At 41.8% G+C, this 19,936-nt stretch overlaps 2 protein-coding genes across 2 annotated transcripts in view; one reads left to right on the forward strand and one right to left on the reverse strand.

Annotated features, from left to right (window-relative positions):
- Nucleotides 1-1,252: 1,252 nt before the first annotated feature.
- LOC142935473 (cystatin) lies at nt 1,253-6,700 on the reverse strand. The gene is made up of 5 exons (XM_076079861.1): nt 6,612-6,700; nt 6,258-6,471; nt 1,935-2,086; nt 1,738-1,839; nt 1,253-1,527 (listed from the first exon to the last, which is right to left on the reverse strand). The coding sequence occupies exons 2-5, from the start codon at nt 6,343-6,345 to the stop codon at nt 1,432-1,434; spliced, it is 438 nt and encodes a 145-aa protein (XP_075935976.1). The 5' UTR covers nt 6,346-6,471; nt 6,612-6,700; the 3' UTR covers nt 1,253-1,431.
- Nucleotides 6,701-11,034: 4,334 nt separating this feature from the next.
- Nucleotides 11,035-19,936, forward strand: part of il11ra (interleukin 11 receptor subunit alpha) — a 48,505-nt gene continuing 39,603 nt past the window's right edge. Inside the window, exon 1 of the mRNA XM_076079887.1 lies at nt 11,035-11,153. The gene's annotated coding sequence lies outside the window, so the exon portion shown is untranslated. The remainder of the gene's footprint in view (nt 11,154-19,936) is intronic.

Consider the following 19,936-nt stretch of genomic DNA (forward strand, 5'->3'; position numbering starts at 1 on the left):
TAATGTTCTCATGTGAATTATCATTTGGAGAGAGTTTTTCAAACTTACGCTTAGTTCAGCAAAACTGTGAAAAGCTCAAGTTTCCATTCTAAGAAATGTGAAACCTTTGGATGTAGATGAGTACGTTGTGTAGTTAGAATTTATCTTTGTGTGTCCACAGTGGACAGATAAGGTCTTTTGTCACTGTGTCAACCCGTCAGACAAATGACTTGTCGGGGATTCTTTAGTAGGGTCCTCCTTCAGTAAAGAGGAGCGGCTTGTTCCTTCTAGATCTAATACAGCATGAGTTCTTTTTGATTAAGAAGTCAGTCATACATATATGTATAAGTATATACATGTACATTCATACATACATACATTTCACATATGGATTTTTGTATCTTACGTCTGCAAGCCTCGTCTGGCTGCCACCTGAAACAGTTCAGGGAGTTTCCCCTTGGAGCTCAACCATGACACCATAAATACATAATTTCTCTTCTTATTATTTGACTTGAATTTTAAAAGTGAGTAAAAAAGAAATTAGTAATGAGTTATAGCACCTTGATGAGTTATAGATTGCTCCAAGCTTCCAGAGTCGTGAGGACAATGAAAACAATGACCTCAACTCATTCTCACCTATTTTAAGAGGCAAAATTCCAAAATGTAAGGCTTCATAAGCCCGTGGACCCACTTTAGTGATTTTAACAAATACCAGGGACTTCCAATGCAACATCTCCCAAAAAATCTGCTTATTGCAAGGTGTTTTTTTAGACTAACATGCGCATTCTCCAATAATAAGTTTTCTGATGGCTAGAGTCATGAAATACATGAAATATATAATACAGTATAATCCCGTATAACATCTTTCCTAAAATATGTTACAATGTATTGTTCATTTCAGCACATATGTAATTGTATTTTTTTATTGTGACTTTTGAGTGATTATGGAAGAATTAAAGGCTTGAATTATGGGAACAGATACGTATATGATTTGATGATGGTTCCACAAGATATCTACAAAACTTCATTTACGAGTGGCAATGTGTGTAATCACATTATTGATTCATGTATGTAAAAACCCCAGCAATAAATAAATACAAACTCAAATGTTCTTTACCTCTTGCCTACAACAACATCAATCAATCAATTTATATGCCCAAAGCAAGCAATCATTTTAATCATCAAGTGTTTTCTTTGACAGAATACAAAACCACAAATAAAAACATTATTTATCGAGTCACAATCTACAAAGAATCTCCACATCAGGGTAAAAAAGTTTTCCAAATATATTTTATTAAGACCATGATGTGTTATTGTTACAAGTTGTCCATGGAGACAACCACACATTCAGCACTGAAAACCAGCTGCAAAATATTTTGAACCCATCAAAATGCAATAAGGTAATCAAAGCTATAGAGCCAAACTACAAAAAAAGTTAAGCCAATTCAAAAGTTAAACCTTCTCCACAATTTTCATGGACTTGAATTTCTGCAGCTCATGTTTGTTGCTGCGGGGGTTGAACGTCACCACAAAGTGGCACTTCAGATGCTGCGGAGAGGGAAACAACAATAACCATTTCATAGGAATTGGGAACTCTCCAAAACCTGACGGTAAAAGACAACACGTAATAATCTGTCTTCGTATTAGGAAATTATATAAAACATAAAAGCATGAATGTAAATGTTGAGAAAATAATCATTGCTGAGTTGAACATAACTTTGTGAACACATACAATCGCACACGTGAAACAAAATGTACCTTTTTCACAAGACTGCAGCTGTTCAGGTCATGGTTTTCTCCCTTAAGACACTTGGTTTTTCCCAGGACTGCATCAATTTTAAAGTTGATCATGTTGGTCACCTAATGACATAAGTGGACCGGGAGCAGAACCATTAGATGGTGGTGACATGGTGTGTTGCATGGAAGTTCTTTTGTGTCTGAAAAATGAATCTGACCTGTGCCTGAGCGCCAGTGATGGAGACGAGCTTGAACATCCTCTTGCTCTTGGAGTGAGTGTTGTGCATCTTCACAGCATATTGAATCGCCTCCTGAACCTCAGCTGACTCTGGACTTTTCTCAAACCAGCCACCCAGGAGAGGCACTTTTTCTATGAAGAAATTGAACACATATACAAGGTACATTTCACACAATTGCATGGCTATTGATGGGACAACTAATCAAGGGACCTCTACTCTATGTTCTTGGTAATATAACAGACTACTCAAGTGGCATAGCACAATGCACTGAAATGCACACTTTCTCACTCTCAACTCGTCAAATATACTCGACCCAGTGACTATAGTCACTGGGTCACTAGTCTCTCGGTAGTCACGTGAGTCGCTAGTCACTCGGTAGTAAATTGAGTCGCTAGTTACTCAGTAGTCGCTGGGTCCCTAGTTACTCTGTAGTCATCTGTGTCACTATAGTCCCGAGAGTCGCTAATAACCTGGAAGTCACGTGAGTCGCTAGTCACTCAGTAGTCATGTGAGTCACTAGTCTCTCGGTAGTAAATTGAGTTGCTAGTTACTCGGTAGTCGCTGGGTCCCTAGTCACTCTGCAGTCACATGAGTCACTAGTCACTAGGTAGTCACGTGAGTCACTAGTCACTCTGTAGGCACGTGACTAGTTAGTCACTCGGTACTATTGTAAGTCGCTATCGCTTAGTGACGTGAGTAACATGAGTCGTTAGTCAGTCAAGTTAACATCTACCATGATCTTTTCCTAAACCTAACTAAGTGGTTTAGTTGCCTAAACCTAACTTCCTGTTAAGACAGGAGTTTGAAAAAACGCTATGCATGTAGCAGGGGAAACTGACAAGCTGTTTTGACACGTCCAAAACTGACACTTGAATGGTACCTAGAGTGTCAGAGCTAAGGGCCTCTGACCAAGCGTGGTATTTGACGAGTTGGGAATGAGAACGTGTTGCACTCATTCATACACATAAAAATGCTCACCCATACACATGCACTGATACACTGACTCCAATGGCCCAATCAGTAAGTGTTCTGTTTCTGTGTGTTCCCTTTGGGGTTTTTATGCTCCTTCATCCTGAAAATTTGCGGTTTCAGTCCAGAACATCAGTCAAGGACTTGGAAACGTTAAGACAACTAAACCCTGGATTCAGCCAGTTTTACTCGAACACTGCCAAACCGTTCACACTACTTTGCCAAACCAAGCCTCATTCATCAAGCCAAGAATATAAAGCAGGTTTTCTCAAGGAAAGAGAAGGGGAATTTAGATATAGTAGTTGCAGCTTCTGTACGTTGGGTGGCCCACGTAATCAAAATGATGATTGTTTGGCTTTAGTTTTTCACAGTGTCAAGCCACAATGATAGCAGTGAAGGTCTAGGGCTGACAATGTAGGTGGGTCGGTCAACCACTTTCATCCAGACTTAGATATCTCAACAGCTATTGGATGGATTGACATGAAATTCGGCAAACCCAATAATGTTCTGCAGAGGATGAAAGCACTGATTTCACTGATCCCTTGACTGTTCCTCCATGAGGCTGACATTTCAGTGTTTTATTGAAATATCTTGGACAACATTTGGAGGAAATACTATAGATGTGACGTACTTTGGGCTGATTTTCCTGTCTTACAACGTGAAACATCTCAATCTACAGTACTTGATGGATTGGCAAAAATGTTGTACAGACATTAATGTTTCCCAGACAATGTATCCAACCGACTTTGGTGGTCCCCTGACATTTTGTCTGGCCCAACCAGGAGGCTGACTTTTGTAATTTGGAGTTAGTTTTCTCAATAACTATAGATAGCCATTACATTTGGTTCAGATTTTCATGTCAGCCTCAGGTTGAATTGTTCTATTTTAGTAATTCTGCACTTTTTTTTATCTAGTTCAACATTTTAATGTAATTTAGTGCTAATTAGCAAAGGTTAGCTGCCAACATGCCGAACTGAGATGGTGTACACGATGAATAGTATACCTGCTAAATATAAACATTTTAGCATATCCACTGTGAGCAGGTTAGCATGCTGATGTCACCATATTGAAGTCAACATGCTCATGCAGTTAATTTGTGCCATCTTGCTATGTTTTGATGGCATTTCAGTTTAAAGCATATCTTAAAACCTGTTACCACTCTGACGGCCCGCCCGCAAAGTATGCTTTTGAGAGTTTTGGAGAATATAGGAAAGTAAATAATGGTGAAATAATTTATAGATTACTGTATTTAGACATAAATAAGCTTTAGTTTGAATTATAAATACACATTTCTACACAGCCTAGGTATGTTACTATGGTTACCATGGGTCCCCAAATGTCCTTTTTTGGAAAGCGCCTTGACATACCCTTAATAAAACATGTGTAAAATATAAATTTTTTGTGGTATTGTTATCAAATTTGAACTTGGACTAGGTAATGCTTCATGCTGTGGTCCCATTGTGTTTTCCAGCTAATAAGTCCCAGCTATCGTCATCTGCAGGCATCTGTTTGCAAAGAAATATTCAGGCGGAAATAAAAACTTTCTATTTCAGTGTGTTCCAACTTCTATTAGTCAATACCAGTAGCACTTACAGTGATTCTCACTGTTGGGGGAAAAACGTCAGTGTTACCTTTCAAAAGAGACCAAAACCATGCATGTACTCCAAATGGTTCAAGAACAGCTTTCAATTTACTTTGGGTATGCCATGGATAGGCGTTTTAGGCACTGGTAACAGGTTAAGCAACTAAGCATTGGTTGAAGATCCTGTTTTGCTGCCATCTAACATGCTGCACCCTTTCAAGCACAGAAGTTCATTATGCATTGTAGTACAACAATACATAGAAGTCAGGGTGTGTTCAGAGGCGCAACGCATCACACCCAACATTGCAGTTGGTTGATGGACATCATGAGGACAACACAGATCTTACATATATATATAATAGAGTATTTATGTTTTATCCTCATGAGTATTTAAAATATACACCAAGTACAAATCTGAACCAACCACAATGTTTCTCTGCTCAGTAAAACCATTTCAATAACAGAAGTCATGGGCTGATGTTGGACACATTTGGTGGATTGGTACTGAGTGGCCCTGATGGATTACTTTTCACTACACTCCCAAACCAAACTCCATTCTGCCAATTTAAATAGCATCTGACCAACGACGACTCTCTCAGACTGCTGTCTAAGCCAAGCCTCCTGACTCACTGTACCCAAGCAGACAGCAGTAGAGTCACTGTCTACAGACTGACGATATGAAGGAACAAGTTACTGTGTTTTGTGTCACGCAGGCACACACTGTGCCATTTCTTCTTTAAACTGTTTGAAATCATCTCAGGTTGAATCACTTTATTGCTGATCTTGATGCCTTTAATAGCTAAGACAATCTGCTCATACAAGAGTTCAATTACTACTACAATTGCTACTTTTATTTGATTGCTCAAATTGTTCACATGCGTCATCTCATTGTATTAGAAATGACAAATGGACAAAGTCAAATTGGCAGAGACTACAAACGTTCCGTTCAACTGGTTTCTACATTGCTGGTCGTGACTCAGATGTTGCAGCTGTGCTATCCTTTCACTCAAGCTATTCAACTGCGTGTACAGCGTACACACTTATTGTTGTTTGTTGTATTGTTATTCACTCTTCCCAAACTGCACTGACTGACATACAAAATCTCAATGACACTTGGTTATAGTTCCTTTTTTGCAGAATTCGTGCTTCACTGGGTTTGACTAAGATTTTTAATATAAATGTTTTTAACCACATCTGACATTTTTCAGGTACTCACAGAAATCAGGGCGATGAATCAGGATGTTTTGTTTTTGTTTTGAGAACTGTCCCCACTACAGATTTTAAATAAGCATATAAGTAATAATATATAAAAACATAGTAAATATAAATAAGCAATAAACAAAGAAAAGTGTCAACATTTTCTTTTCCACATTTTATCTCTGTGGGCGATTGACATCTTAATATTAATTAAGGTCACCAATATGAGACTCATCTGGATCACAAGAATAGAACAAAGTAAAAGTAATGGAATCAGGACAGTATAAGTAGTTACAGCGTAGCTTTGAATATACCTATCCTTTTAATCATCAAATTTGTTTTGAGAAGAGAAAGCTGTTGCCATGAGTCTGTTTATTGTTCTTCAATGCAAAGACTCGTGTATCAATTTTGGTTCCATTAAATTAAGCCAGAAAGTCGACATGAGCACCAAGTAGGTCAGTTCCTTCTCTATCTTATACTATTCCTTTGTCTTGCTTGCCTCTCTGTAACTCCCCGTTCTCATACTCGTACTTCTTATCCATATCAGCACGTACTTGTTGTGATGACTTCCTCCACAGGCTGCTCGCCCAAACACAGCTGGATGGCTGACAGACAGATCACCACTGCCAACGGGAGGAACATCTTTTACGTTTCGACCACCACCAAGCTGGACTCTTCACAGGGGGAGGACTGACCCGAAGAACGGATCCACAAAAAAAACAGGGCTTCAGATGAGCAGGACACTTGCCAACTCAACTCGCAGACGTCCTACAGTGTGATCCAAGGAGGAAGCAGTACAAAAAAGGAGGGGAAAAAGACAACTTTAAAAACACAGCAATAGAGCAAGAAAGTGCAAAAATGACAGATGTAGAAAAGGCTGCAAAGAGAGAAACATTGCAACTCTTTACCTTTCTGGTATTAGAAAAAATAGGACTTCTGTGAGCAAGACGGAACGAAATAATGGCAGCTAGGGAGAGAGAAAGAGGGGAGGGTGTCGTCAGTGAATGGCAGAGGCTGTTCAGCATTTAAGCTCTGGTATGTTTAACAAACCAGTGAAGACCACACCCCCCCTGCTGCCTGGCAATGACGTCATGCAGGGATTTAACAACCATCAGCGGCTTTGGGGCATGTGTGTGAGTGTGTGTGTGTGTGTGTGTGCGTGACTATGTGTAGATGGGTGTCAGATGTGTGCCATTGTGCGCGTGTCTCCGTGCTCTTTGTGTGTTTGCATTTATGTGTGTTGTGTGGGCCTGTGGCCTGCCAGCGCGGTGCATCAGTGTGTGAATGTGAGCATATATACATGAACGAGGCACTTCTGTGGGAGATGTGACTCAAACTGGCAGTGAGTCACTGTGGAAACTGTAGGCCACAGCGTTATTATTTCTAAAGTACGTCAACACCGGGTCCAGCACATTTGTTATCATGTGATAAAGGGTTTAAAATATTCTGACGGCAATGAATGAATGCACGAGCGTCAGCGAGATGGAATGAACTCGGGAGTCCTCATTCCTAAAGATGAGGCTGAGTGATGGAAGAAAGACTGATTTTCTTTTTTTCTTTTTAGAACGTTAACCCTTTCACAGTGTGTTCCCAGTTCATGAAAGTTGTAACCATTTTGGTTGCCAAAAAATGTCTTGTTTAGCGTTTGGTTGTTATTAGCTCCACCCTCTCAACTTCTGGTTGAAAAGAACCAAGAGCCAAAAACCAAGATAGCGAGGGCCAAAACGCGGAACTTGTAGGCTTTAAAATGTTAGTCCACAAACCAACGATGGCAGCTAACAGCAATGATAATAAATTCTGAATGTATGCCGGCGTATGAGAAAGGGACACTCCATACTCCCAAAAACACTGATCAATCGCCCACAAATATGTATTGTTTAGACCAGGGGTCTTCAACGTTTTTCAGGCCAAGGACCCCCAAACTGATAAAGAGATGGAGCAGGGACCTCCGACTATATATATTGTATAAAATTGTGTTTTATATTAAATGGGCCTAGTACCATGTATAAACATACCTCTTTATTGTGCATTCAATACTAAGCTATTCAAATAATACACAGGTTCATATATTCATGTTTTTATTTTAAACGTGCAAGGTACAGTGAGTAGGGAGGCCGTGCCACTGCCATTTATAAACACACCATGTCAGCTGATACCAATGCCAATATCAACATTGTCTGTTAATTGCACGATAATCATGCATACAAGCTATTCAAATTGATGTTTTCATTTTAAACATACATGTGGAAACGAAAAATGAGTGATGGCCTATTAGTGCCACTGCCATGCATAAACATACCTGTTATCTTGCATACAATACTGAACTATTAAAATAATGGACAGATTCATGTTTAGAGAAAAAAAAATTACAACTTTTTTTTTTTTTTTTTAATTGTCTAATCAACCAAAACATTTCGCGGACCCCCTGTTGAAGACCTCTGGTTTAGACCAATAGAAGGCAGAAGACCTCCGCAACAAGCTGACAAACCGAGAACAATGATATATTATTGCCTCATGAATTTTTTAAGGGGAACGTGTTGGCAGACAGTAGCCTATTTATGCATTCAGCAGACACAGAGCAACATAAGGGTTCATTTGGAGATGTGTTTAAGCTCTGTATGCCAGGGTGCCTGCTCTCCAATTTGTTTTCTGTCACCTCTCTTCTGTCGCTATGGATTAAACATGTATGTAATAAATAGGGAGCAATATATCAGGTCTTTGCTTTGATGTTCCGCTTTTTGAGATGAAGTTGATGAGAGCAGCGAGACTGAACCAAACCAAGAAAATGAGCTAAAAGAGGCTAAAATGCTCTATATGAGGTGGAAGCACTAATACCCACTTATATTTATAAAAGTCACACTATTTTTTTAATTTTATTTCATGAAACCTTCCACTCTCTCAGCTCAAGTCTTGAATGTGAGCATTGTTGGTAGCATAGTATGTTTGTTTGTCTACTAGTTGGCAGGATCCGGACCTATCAACAGATTTTCATGAAACACTGACGAGGGAATAAATGATTCCAGGCACTGCAAAACTTCCATTACCTTTTGTCCGACTGACGTTAAGACTTATCCGTTAAAATAGTTGCAGACCGAAAGCAAAATCCCTCAATCTCTGCTGATGTGATGCAACAGTTGTGTGCAACAGTTCTGCCTCCTGTGTGTGATGTGTCAGGCTGCCCAGCAGGGGGGAGCAGCACCGTATCACATAATGCAACAGGTGGTGGATGAGGCGGAATTACTGCCTTCTCGTGCTCAGAGAAACAGCTGTGTTTGATCACAGAGGAACTTGAATAATATAAGCACACAGTATGAGCAATCAATTTAAAAAATAATGTCCTGTACAAGTGGTCCAACATGCAAATACATTCTCCTCAATAGTCACAGTGTCTACCAGCTACAATACTCTGGGCTTTCAGCTAGGGGCACCATGCACACTGGTCAGTTTAGGATTAAGTAGCAGATAAGCGACAGAAGGTGGAAGTATAAGCTGCATAAACAGAGATAGCTAAATGATATCAATAGAACAAAAAAGCTGACAGCTCTCACACAGGAAGCAGAGATAAAGACAGGTGAGACAAAAGGGGGGGCAGACTGACATGTTGGCTCATACAGTGAGGCAGATGGACAGACAGATAGACTTATAGCCAGACACAAAACATGCAGATGGACAACAAGCAGCAGTCCAGCAACACCACTTACAAAAGAATCTGAAACAACGCCACTCGGACACTAAACTAAACTACGGACTATTCTAAGAGAAATGTACGACACAAATAGATGCAGACTGAAAAGCCAACATGCAGGAAGACAGACAAAGTTCTCTTCCAGGCCTGGTTGCTGTTCGCTGCTCCCTAATGAGACGCGCTGTAACTCTTTCAGGCCGCGGCTGACGGGTCAGGGTCAGTAAGTGGGTGGCTGGACTTGCTCAGATTGGAAATCCCCCCCCCTTCTTTCAACAGAATAATTGATGTTGGTGTTGTTTGCCTAATAATGGGTGGGCCGGACGCCAACGGGCCACAGTTTTTGTTCTTGTCCAGTCTGTCCAGGTCAAAGGTCAGAGTGACTTCACAGATAAACAGCCAGCTAAACAGAGCATACGGCGTCTACCGCTGTGTGGTATCAAACTGTCTTTTAAAGGTAATTAATGAGACGAAACATGTTTTTTTTGAGTCATATACGCAGTTTATATACGTTGTGGAAATTATAAAACTGAACATATGACGAACAGTAACATCTCTAATGAGATCAGAGTGAAATGTGGCATTATGATTCAAGACTAAAGACTTTACCGTGCAGACTGAGTCACCAGTTGATTTTTTAGGAACTCCCGCACAACTGAATGCAAACCAACGCGACACCCCTGTGGCACATTTAACCTTTGCGAAGCTCCTCAGTGTCGGTTGACGCTGCATCAGCAAGGTGAGAGGCTGCAGTGTCGCGTCTGATTGGGTTGCACTGACACATATTGTATGTATTTATTTTCCAAAGCTCCATTTGCATTCACGGGGGAGGACAAAAGGTCACCGCTTTGGATAATGAGATGTCACCGTCATCCAATTTATGTACCGCTAAAGCAAAGAGCAATGGAACCATTAATGGATTTAATGTGGTTGTTTTTTTTGTGCTCACCACATAACAGATGACTTACATAATAAGTAAATAAATAAATAAATCAGGGTCTCATGATTTAGGAGTCGCAGTTTAGACCAATAACTGAGTAAAACCTGGAAAAGCCTGTGTTTTTGAGTGGGAGACAACACGTTTCACACAAAATGTTCTTCATGTACTACTTGTCCTTACCAGTAGAGGATGAATGTTTTTTTAATATTAAAAATAATTATGATCTTATTTATTTTGACACTTTCCCCCTCCCCTCTCCTTAAAATAAAGCAAAAAATAGATTGCATATAGTAAAATGAAAAAATTAACTGATCCAAATGAAACAATGTTGCATTCATGAATAAAAATAAATGATACATTTAATAAAATATGATATTAAAAAAAGAAGTAATAATCAAGTAGGCTAATAGTTAGTGCTGCCACTTTTAGGTAAACCCACTGCAGTATCGCATTAAAACATCTAATGAAAAGTGATGCAAACATAAACCATCATAATCCTGCTGCAGGAGACCCGTATCCTGTTCTTTCCATGCCACATTCCTTAAAACCTCAGACCTGGGATCAGTGCTGATAGCTCAGCCGCCCATAATCCCCTGACAGTTAGGGACCCGCCCACTAAACCAGGTGATTGACAGCCGGCTCTTCCAACCAGGTGGCGGCTGACTCTGTCTGGCCTCCTTCCTCCCCTCCTCCTCCTTGTCCGACTACGTTGCTCTCGTGCCCCGCTAGTCCGTCCGGGGGAGCTGAAGAACAACTCGACGAAAGTCCCAACTATGGAAGGCGACAACATAATAATAATGCCTGTTTGACTCGGGGACATTTTCCAAGGTAAGTTTGGCTGTTTATAACTGGGCCCCCAGTGGGGGAATTAGCGGCTCGGAGGCTGCGCGTGTCGGGCGTGGAGGGGGGGGGCGAAAAGTTTATCCGCCTCGCTACACGGGACAGGAGGGGAATCTCCTCTATGTTATTCACAGTGCATGTCGGTCCCTCTTCAGCTAGTGGGACACTTGTTGTATTACATGTTTTTTATTATTATTTGATGCTTTATAATACAATACCTCCAAACAAAATGAATGCCATTTAGTTATTTATTTTTATTATCCTGTATTGTTAATTAAACTGATCTGTTTTCTTTTTGTGTTGATTAAACAGCTGTGTTATAGGGGTGAAAATATCTTTCCATATTGTTTTTGTGAAAGCTGTAGTAAGAAAGTAGCAGCAAACAAGCCAAGTGTGAGATAGTATTGAAGGGATTTGGCTGTACTTAAAACATAGTACAGTGTTAGAATTTGAATGATTAAAGACTCATGGCTTAGTGGCAAGTGTGGTCTGTGAGTTGCGTGTGTTTATGTGCATGCAACACTGCACGTTTGTCTCTCCGTAGGGAAAGTAAGATCAGAGCATCAAAGGCACTGCTGATGCATCGACTTGTTTTGCTTCTGCCTCTCAGACACCAGCTCAGGAACAGGCAGTGTGCAGATGTAAAGCGCCGACATCGTTGAGTCATCCAAAGGCACTTGTTAATGTGATAAACAACATTCTGCATCATCCTGCTTTCTCCCTTTTGTATATTTATTTGCACAATTATAGTTCCGGTGGCTCAGCAGCAACAGTTAATGCTCCGAGTCCGCTATTAGAAACAAATACTGTACACACAGACACACACACACAGACACACACACACACAGACAGACAGACGGAGACAGCGGGACGGGGTCTCGCTGCAGATGTGCATTCCTGCAGCCAGTGGAGTGATCGAGCCTTTAAATAGAGCTCAACGGGAATGCAAACAGACCGAGCAGAAAGACAAAGCCTGGGGGGGGGGGGGGGGGGGGGGGGGGTAGGTGGCAGTGGAGGCTGCGAGCTGGGTTCCCTCAAAAATAACCCAGCGTGTTGCTCTTTCTTCAAACGTCCCACCATTTAATTTGGAGCCAAATGTGGGTCAGAGTTCGCGTGACGGAGGGAGGACGCGGCTCTCGAAGCCACCGAGAAAGTCGAGGTCGAGTGGAGATTTCAAACGCGGGATGTCTGCCCTTGCATCACCGCGTCACATTGCACATCGTGTACCGGTGGCCGACTTTGAACCTTGCCCATGATGGGACGTTATGTTTATCACAACCAGGCCGGTCTGTGATGCCTTCAAAAACATGTTGTGCCGTACGGAGCACAGAAGAGAGATTCTCATTCATCCATGCGTTGAAACTTGTTTTTTTCGTTTTGAGTCATCATTTGGTTAGCGGTTGGTTTTTCTTTTGTTTTTTTACTTGATGGAAACACTAAATATGAATCAGTGGATTTCAGATGTATTGAGTGTACTTATGAATGAAAGCCAAGCTGAGATTGTGTTTATCCAGTAGGGTGTGTGTGTGTGGGTGTTCTAAGTATCAAGCTGCACTCATTCATGTGGAACACAAATAAGATGTAGTAAATATAAAAGCGATTTTTTTTTTTTCTTTTCTTATTTATACTTCCAGCAAATACTTAAAATATTATTGTCAGGGAATTGACCCGCCCCTGGAATGCTGCCTGGCCAATTGTGGTGTAGCATCGGCCAGCTCTAATTAGGGTTCGACAACTATCCTGCTCGGCTCCATAGACTCTCATGCAACTGTTCATTTTCAGGCTGGTTTTGTGGATTTCTAGCTTGTCAAACGTTGTGTAATAGTGATACTCGTTAACAGGCTTCAAAGGAACGGTATTCCTTAATTTCATTGTCTTCTGTCTCGATCACCAGCTGATTGGTTCACTTTTCACAGCGTGACCTGTAGGCTTTCAGCTTCCGTCTTTATCTTTTGAAACTGTTTTCACTGCTGAACCAGTCTCACGTCCTGGAAGTGCAGTTAGTGACAGTGTGGGCTCCATGGTTGCTTCGACAGCTGTGATCAGGGCTTAGCCAACGGTCTCACTCCTTGCTGCTTTAAATGGGATTTCTGGATTGATGAAGGATTTTAGTCCGTTGTGTTAAGCTCAGAAGTTGCTCAACGTGTTATTGGTTTGATCAGTACAGATGAGTCACAACCACTAGTTGGAAGGTAAGGGTGTTGTTGCGTTCTTTCGGGGGGATAAAGTTGTCCTCAGCACATTTGACTGTTTGACGGATTGGCCCAATCAATTTTGACTATCCAGCTTTTGTCTGCAAGTGGCTCGTCACTGTTGGTTGCAGTAAAAACAGCAGTAAAACAGACAGAATTGCTTCAGCCAGCCTCCAGATTGTTAATGTGTCCCAGGTTTTCTCCATCACTGTTTATTTCTTTGTTTTGAAATCAATTCAGCTAATTTAACTCGGCTAAGAGTCCTCGCAGAGAGGGCTGATTGTGGTTTGGTCCTAGCCAGAGTCCCTGTGTGCTCTGTGGAGCCAAACACCTGGCCGCTCCCATGTAGTATCTCTTGTCCATCGCAACAGGGTTTGCCATTCATGGATTTCACTTCGCAGACTGGGTGGCCTGAGCAAGGAGGATGCTTCCTGGTTTAAAGCTTGTCAAATCCTGGCTTCAAAAGCTGTGCAGCAGAAGATCGGCTCGTCCACTCTCTCTCGGCCACTTAACCGCTCTGAAAGTAAATGTACACAGAGTGAGAAAAAGGAAGCACCTTGCTGTTTGCCTCTGGGATGGTAACCAATGGGTTCCCAGGCCTTCTGTGTCTATAAAAGGAAACAAACGGAGTGTATTTTTTGCTTTATAAACACTGTGACCAAAAAACCTGTAAAAAGATTATTTAGAAATATCCAAGGTGCTCAGATCTTAACTTTATTTAGATCGATTTAGGGCATTTCCGTTTGTTAGCTAGTAGGACTATTGATTTTGCATTCCTTAAATCAGGTAGGCCTACTCATAAATAAATGAACAGGGATCTTTCCAGTTTATTATAATGTGTTAATGTACAAAACACACAGTTAATATGATCTCCTCAAAGCCACCAGACTCCATTGAAAAACATGTTGGTGGACTGCTGAGGTTAAATAACATCAGGTTTACTAGCGTATTTTCCCTGATTCCAAATCGAGGGACATGAAAACGCAGTGTGCGCATGGCTTTGTGGGTGTTTTTAGGTGCGCAGAGGATACACACATGCATCTTTGGAAATCTTCTGAACAGAGAACTTCTGAAAAAGTTCTCTGGCATCATCCTTGGATCAGTCCTGGATGGGATTTGATGACGTGGTGTCCTTGATATTGATTCGTCTAAGGATCCTGGCGCCCAGGTTATAAGTACAATTAAATTTACTCTGTTGCTTTGTGATAAAAGCTTTAAGGAAAATCCTTGAAAAAAAAGTGTATCAACTCAGGATTTAAGGAAAAAGTTTTGCTTTGTGTAGTCACGTTGACTGCAGTGGAGGGGGAAGCTTGTTGCTCAGGGAATAACACTTACTGTAAGATGACTGCAGCGAGCCAACTGAATATAAATTTGAATAGAAACCATATTCGCTGGAACACAACGCACTTATCAAGAGTTTTACCAGTAGTTCCAGTTAAGTGTGTGAGTCGTTTTTAGGAGTTGCCCTCAAGCAATCGCATGATCAATCAAATGAATGCTTGGATAGGAATAACCAATCAGAGACGGGGATGTGACCTACACCTGCCACATTGTTCCATCAAACTCCTTACATTCGCCACATCTGTCCAAAGTCCAAAATTCCCCCTTTCTGCGGTCTAATGAATACAGACCTACAACAATTTACTCCTTCTATACTCCAGTTCATTTTTTTAACGAGGGCCCAGCTCAGTTAAATTCACGTCCAAACACCTCATTCTAGCAAGAGAAAGGTACTGTTCTTCAGCTTGGCTCTTGCTTCGCCCGATTCCCTGCAGACAGCTCTCACTGGCAGTGCAGTCTCTGCTCAAGCTTCTGGCCAAAAACCACATGCACACACACGCATACCGTACACACAAGTATTGCGCATGGGCTACACTCAGACCTTCACGCAGACTCAATGCGTGCACACTTGCACGCATGCGCACAGGCGAACTCAAGACGGTCCAGTACTTTTTTGCCTCCCATGGTCACGCGCACGCGGAGCACAAGTCCAGTCCAAGCCTCCGCACTGTGCTCTCCACACTCATATTTCACTAGTCACACACACAGAGGGCCCACGGCAATCAACTATTAAATTAGAGAGGGAGCTGCTCCAAGAACTCGGTCGCTGCTTGCCAGGTCTGAGGCCGCGCTGTTTCTTGGTGTGCGCCTGTGAGTGAGACGGAGAGAGCCAGCTCTCGATATTAAACCAACTCTGAGGGGCCTAGATCGGGGTATTTTCTTCTCTTCTGGTGCTGCTGTTCGTGCACTTATATCCCCACTCTTACTTATTAGGAGCTCTGCACGATCGTTCAGTCCAGAGTTTTGGCTTGTTGGTTTCTTGTTGTACTACGATTCTCTGCGTTCTGCAGCAGTTCAAACCAGATCCAAGCCACAAGGTCGAGCCACTTAAGTAGGGCTTGGCGTCGTGGGTTGGAGCTGCGGCTTCTTTTCGAGATCAACCGACCAATAAGGAGAGCGATAGTGTGGCGATAGTGAAAGTGTAATATTGTAAGTTTTTTTTTTTTCTATCTAAGGAAAAAAAGCAACAACTGTCAGTGCTCCAGCTCCACACGACAACTCCCTTTTTGATGGCTGAGTGATGGTTGAATATAATGGCAGCTCTGTAGAGAAACCCTATACTCGCTCCTTGATGTATGTGAACTGATGCCAAACATCTGAAGTTTGCTGCATCTGTTTTAAATAGAAAAACTATTTTTGCCAGAAGACTCTGGCAACATGTGAGATTATAATGGATAACCACGAAAGCCATTAAAGAACTCTTGGATACCCTAGAAATTCAAGATGAATTCAGCAAACGAATGTTTTAAAGGGACAGTGTGTAGGATTCGGTGGCATCTAGCCAAGTGACCAACTGAATACCCCTCCGCTCACTCGTCCCTTTCCAAGACTGCGGTAACGTGAGCCGCCGAGTGCAAAACCGTGGCGACGCCGGTCGCCTCGCTCAGGGGCCATCCTTGACGTAATGACACCGCTTTAGGAGCGAGGGAAGTCACGCAGTGGTTGTTTCACGAGCGTGTCAGAGAACTCTTGGGGCTTTCAGGTCACATAAAAATGTGAAAGTCTTTGGTTTGTTTGTCCGTTTGAGCGACTAGAAATATGGCAGTGCAACACGGTGGACTCGGTGAAGACCACCCGCTCCTTATGTAGATATTAAGCTAATGAAAACACAACGGTTGTTAGTCTCAGGTGATTATACACTATTGAAACATAGTTCTGAACATTATGTTCCTGTTTTATTTTCATAATACACAGACTTACAACCAAAAGATCGAGTGTAACATTAATATTTAAAACAAAACTGTTAACGGAGCATGATGGGGCCCTATTGCAAGCGTGTTACAAAACAAAACACGGCTCAATAAGGATGTATGATTATGATTTCTACGAGCAGGGGAGTCATTCCTTTCTCCTCATATATCACTCCTATAACAGCAATTTCTCTACCCGTTGGCTGCATAAATATTGTCTTTGGCACTACAGCTTAATAAGGACAAAGGAGGGCATCATCTTTGTCACTGCTTAGCCCAGGTGGAGACAGTATCATTGTGGGGGATGGCGTATTTCTGATGACTTGTTTTTTACATGCCTGTCTTTCACTTAAGGTGCCATCACAGCAGCCGTAAGGGAAGAAGCTGCCGGAGTATCAAGTTTCAAACTGCGCTCACCCAAGTGATCCGTTTCTAAACAGGATGAGCTCAAAGCTCAGAGACAGTAGTTTCCATCTTTATCCAACCGTGGCATCATCTCTAGCAAACATTTCAGTTCGTGAAAAATGTGGAGGTAGATAAGTTTCATGCCACTTGCAAGATTGGTATTTTAATAGTTCTGGTCAGTACAATGGCAGTGAAGGATCAGACCACTCCACTATCTGTATGAGTTGTGCTACTCTTGTAAATCTATTTGCTAATGACTGGAGGACTGGCTGATGTGGACGGCTTCACTGTAAGCTTATCACTCTTTGGGGTGAGCCACTGTGAAGCTCGGCTACTCTGCAAGAACAGCATGCATACTCAGAAATTCCCCCGGAAAGATAAACATTAAAGAATGTGCTTCCTTCCCATGCAAATGTGATTGATGATCCTTTCCCTGGAACTCTACTGGCTTCCACTTCACGAAACTAAAACATTTTTAACTATCAGTCACAGGGGAAGATGTACCATTTTTTGTGTGAGGTCTGTATGTATGACTGACTGTGACCAACATACCAATATCTCCAAAAAAGGAACAGCCCCATGTGTATGAAAATGTGCTGTGCACGTTTTGACATATCGCTGCAATCCTGCCAGTGTAAGCAACATCTATTAGGTTAGCCGTATATCCTGTGACGACTGTCCAGCGCAGTGTTGACTGTGAAAATACAGCTAGCTGGGGAGATTATTAGAGCTTGGAAGAATATTAAGCCTGTGCTGGTATGAAATTGGTTACTTTCCAAACCGGGTTGATTTACAAGCTGCCGTGGCAAAAAAAAAAAAAAATGTGCCGACATTTTGGCTGCTCGGTGTTGACTCCTCTCCCTGCAGGTGTTCATATTTACCGTCACTGGCAACCTGAAAATGTTCTGATTGTGACCCAGAGATCTTCAGCTGAGCACACAGAACCTCCATCTTGTTATTTGAAAAGGCTCATTAATGCGTTATTGCTCTCTTCGCCCTCCCAGTGGGGTTCATTCTCTGAAGCAGTGAAGAGATCTCTCTGTCTCTGTAACCAGTTAGGGTGGCAGCAGGGATAAGTGGCCACAACATGGCCACAGTGTATAAGCGCTATTTTACACATGGGCATGCTGTGATCAATCAATCGGATCAATCAGCTGCCCCCATACAGTCTCGCCAACGTTGCAAAAGCCCCGAGGATTGAGGGTTGATTGCTAACCGGGGTAGGAGTTTTGGTCCGACGGCTCTTTGTGGAGGGAGTCGGTGGCAGGCTTGCGTATTCCGTTTGACCGTGAGTTTCAGGATGGGAGCGGAGATTTGTGTTGTGTCCGTCTTTATTCCCCGTTTATCGCACAGCTTACAAATCACTTCCTTCACCTTCCATGGTTCTTCTCTTTCGTTTGGTTTACAATCCAAAGAATAGGCAAACGGGCGCATTTGCATTATTATCGCTAACGAGAGCGGAAAGCCTTCCTGCTGGAGTTGGGGCTACATGGGTAATTACTCAGGCTGTGCTGAATAGCTCGAAGCTCCATTCATAACGTTAACATCCAAATGATGGTTATTATTAATAACTTACAGAAACATTGTGTGCAATAGTCCTTCTTTCACCTCCTCTTCTCCCCTCACATTGAGTTCCCAAAAGGAAGGCGAGTCCCCACAATATGACGGCAAGCCATGCAGAGCTCAGTACTCCTCGTCTCTGTTATTATCTCAGCCATCAGTCCAAAATTTGTTGAAAAATGTACAATATGTTTTTATCTAACAAAATATTATGTTTCAATCCATATCTATTGGCAAGGGCTTAAAAAAAACTACATTTTTGCTGTGATGAAAACCTGGTTACTCTTTAGCAAGCACCTGTATTGATGAGGCGATCTAGCAGCAATCTAACAGCACCATCAATTCCATTTATATAACCACAATAACATGTATGTTGGCATGTTACTTTCGTTTTATACGCTACAATGAAGTGAAGCATAGAAGAGCAAGAGACTGAATATAGCACAAAATACATAACAGGCGTTGCATAAGTGAGTCTTGTTCCGTTAAGGTGGACACGTGAGGACCATTTTTATTCTATTTTTCCCGGATGTGTGGATTCTGTGAAGTGCACATCTGTGCTAATTGGTGCCAAAACGAGTACTTCCACAATACTAAAGACAAACCGTGTTGGAAACAGTAATGGAAGCAGTAATCCCTAAAGGGTAGCTTGTAAGCTGTTGCCAGGTTGGGAAACACTGAACCACGTGTGTTCAGGCTCTAGAGACATCAGCAGCGCTGGCTTTGAGACAGGACGGCTACAGCACGGTGAAACCTTAGACGGCGTGGATAAGTCTGTCACTGAGGCCTTAAGAGATACTGTAATGTTGATAGAGGGAGGAGACTGGCTTTAAGGTTGTAAGGTTTGACACCGTGTCAACTCAAAGACAGATACTTAATTGTGGCATAAGTGGTCGAAAAGAGACATTTCCTGGTACGAGTCATGTGTGTGTGCCTTTTGTGTATGGTCATCTAATATTACACACCTCTACTGTGTGTGTGTGTGTGTGTGTGTGTGTAGGCATCTTGTATGAGCAAACAAATCTTACAAAGGCCTTTGCCACCACTGTGCAGGAGGCGAATACTCAGTTTTGAATATGCAGACATATACAGACCATATCATTTGTGTTATTATTTGAATGGGGTAGCAAAACAAGCTGAAACAAGTAATTGTTAATATGATATACAGCAACTATTATTGATTAATCGTTGACGTACTTTTTCTTGCAAAAATGTCAAAATTTCACTGATTCCAGCTTCTTAAACGGCCTGATGCTTTTGTTTGTCACATATGATGATACATTTTTCAGTTTCTGACTCTTGGTCGGAAAAAATGACTCATTTGAATGCGTTAACTGCCGTTTTGGAAAATATATTAATCCTT

The sequence above is a fragment of the Anarhichas minor genome, unplaced genomic scaffold (genome assembly GCF_050575085.1).
Source record: "Anarhichas minor isolate MPS153535 unplaced genomic scaffold, ASM5057508v1 ptg000073l, whole genome shotgun sequence".
Taxonomy (NCBI): Eukaryota; Metazoa; Chordata; class Actinopteri; order Perciformes; family Anarhichadidae; genus Anarhichas; species Anarhichas minor.

Excerpts from the sequence above, each read along its gene's own strand:
- LOC142935473 (XM_076079861.1), bottom strand. The coding sequence starts at position 6,345 with ATGTTCCTCCCGTTGGCAGTGGTGATCTGTCTGTCAGCCATCCAGCTG. Across the intron at positions 2,087-6,257 it reads GGAGGAAGTCATCACAACAA|AAAAAGTGCCTCTCCTGGGT; the intron begins GTACGTGCTGAT and ends ATTTCTTCATAG. Across the intron at positions 1,840-1,934 it reads TCACTGGCGCTCAGGCACAG|GTGACCAACATGATCAACTT; the intron begins GTCAGATTCATT and ends TTATGTCATTAG.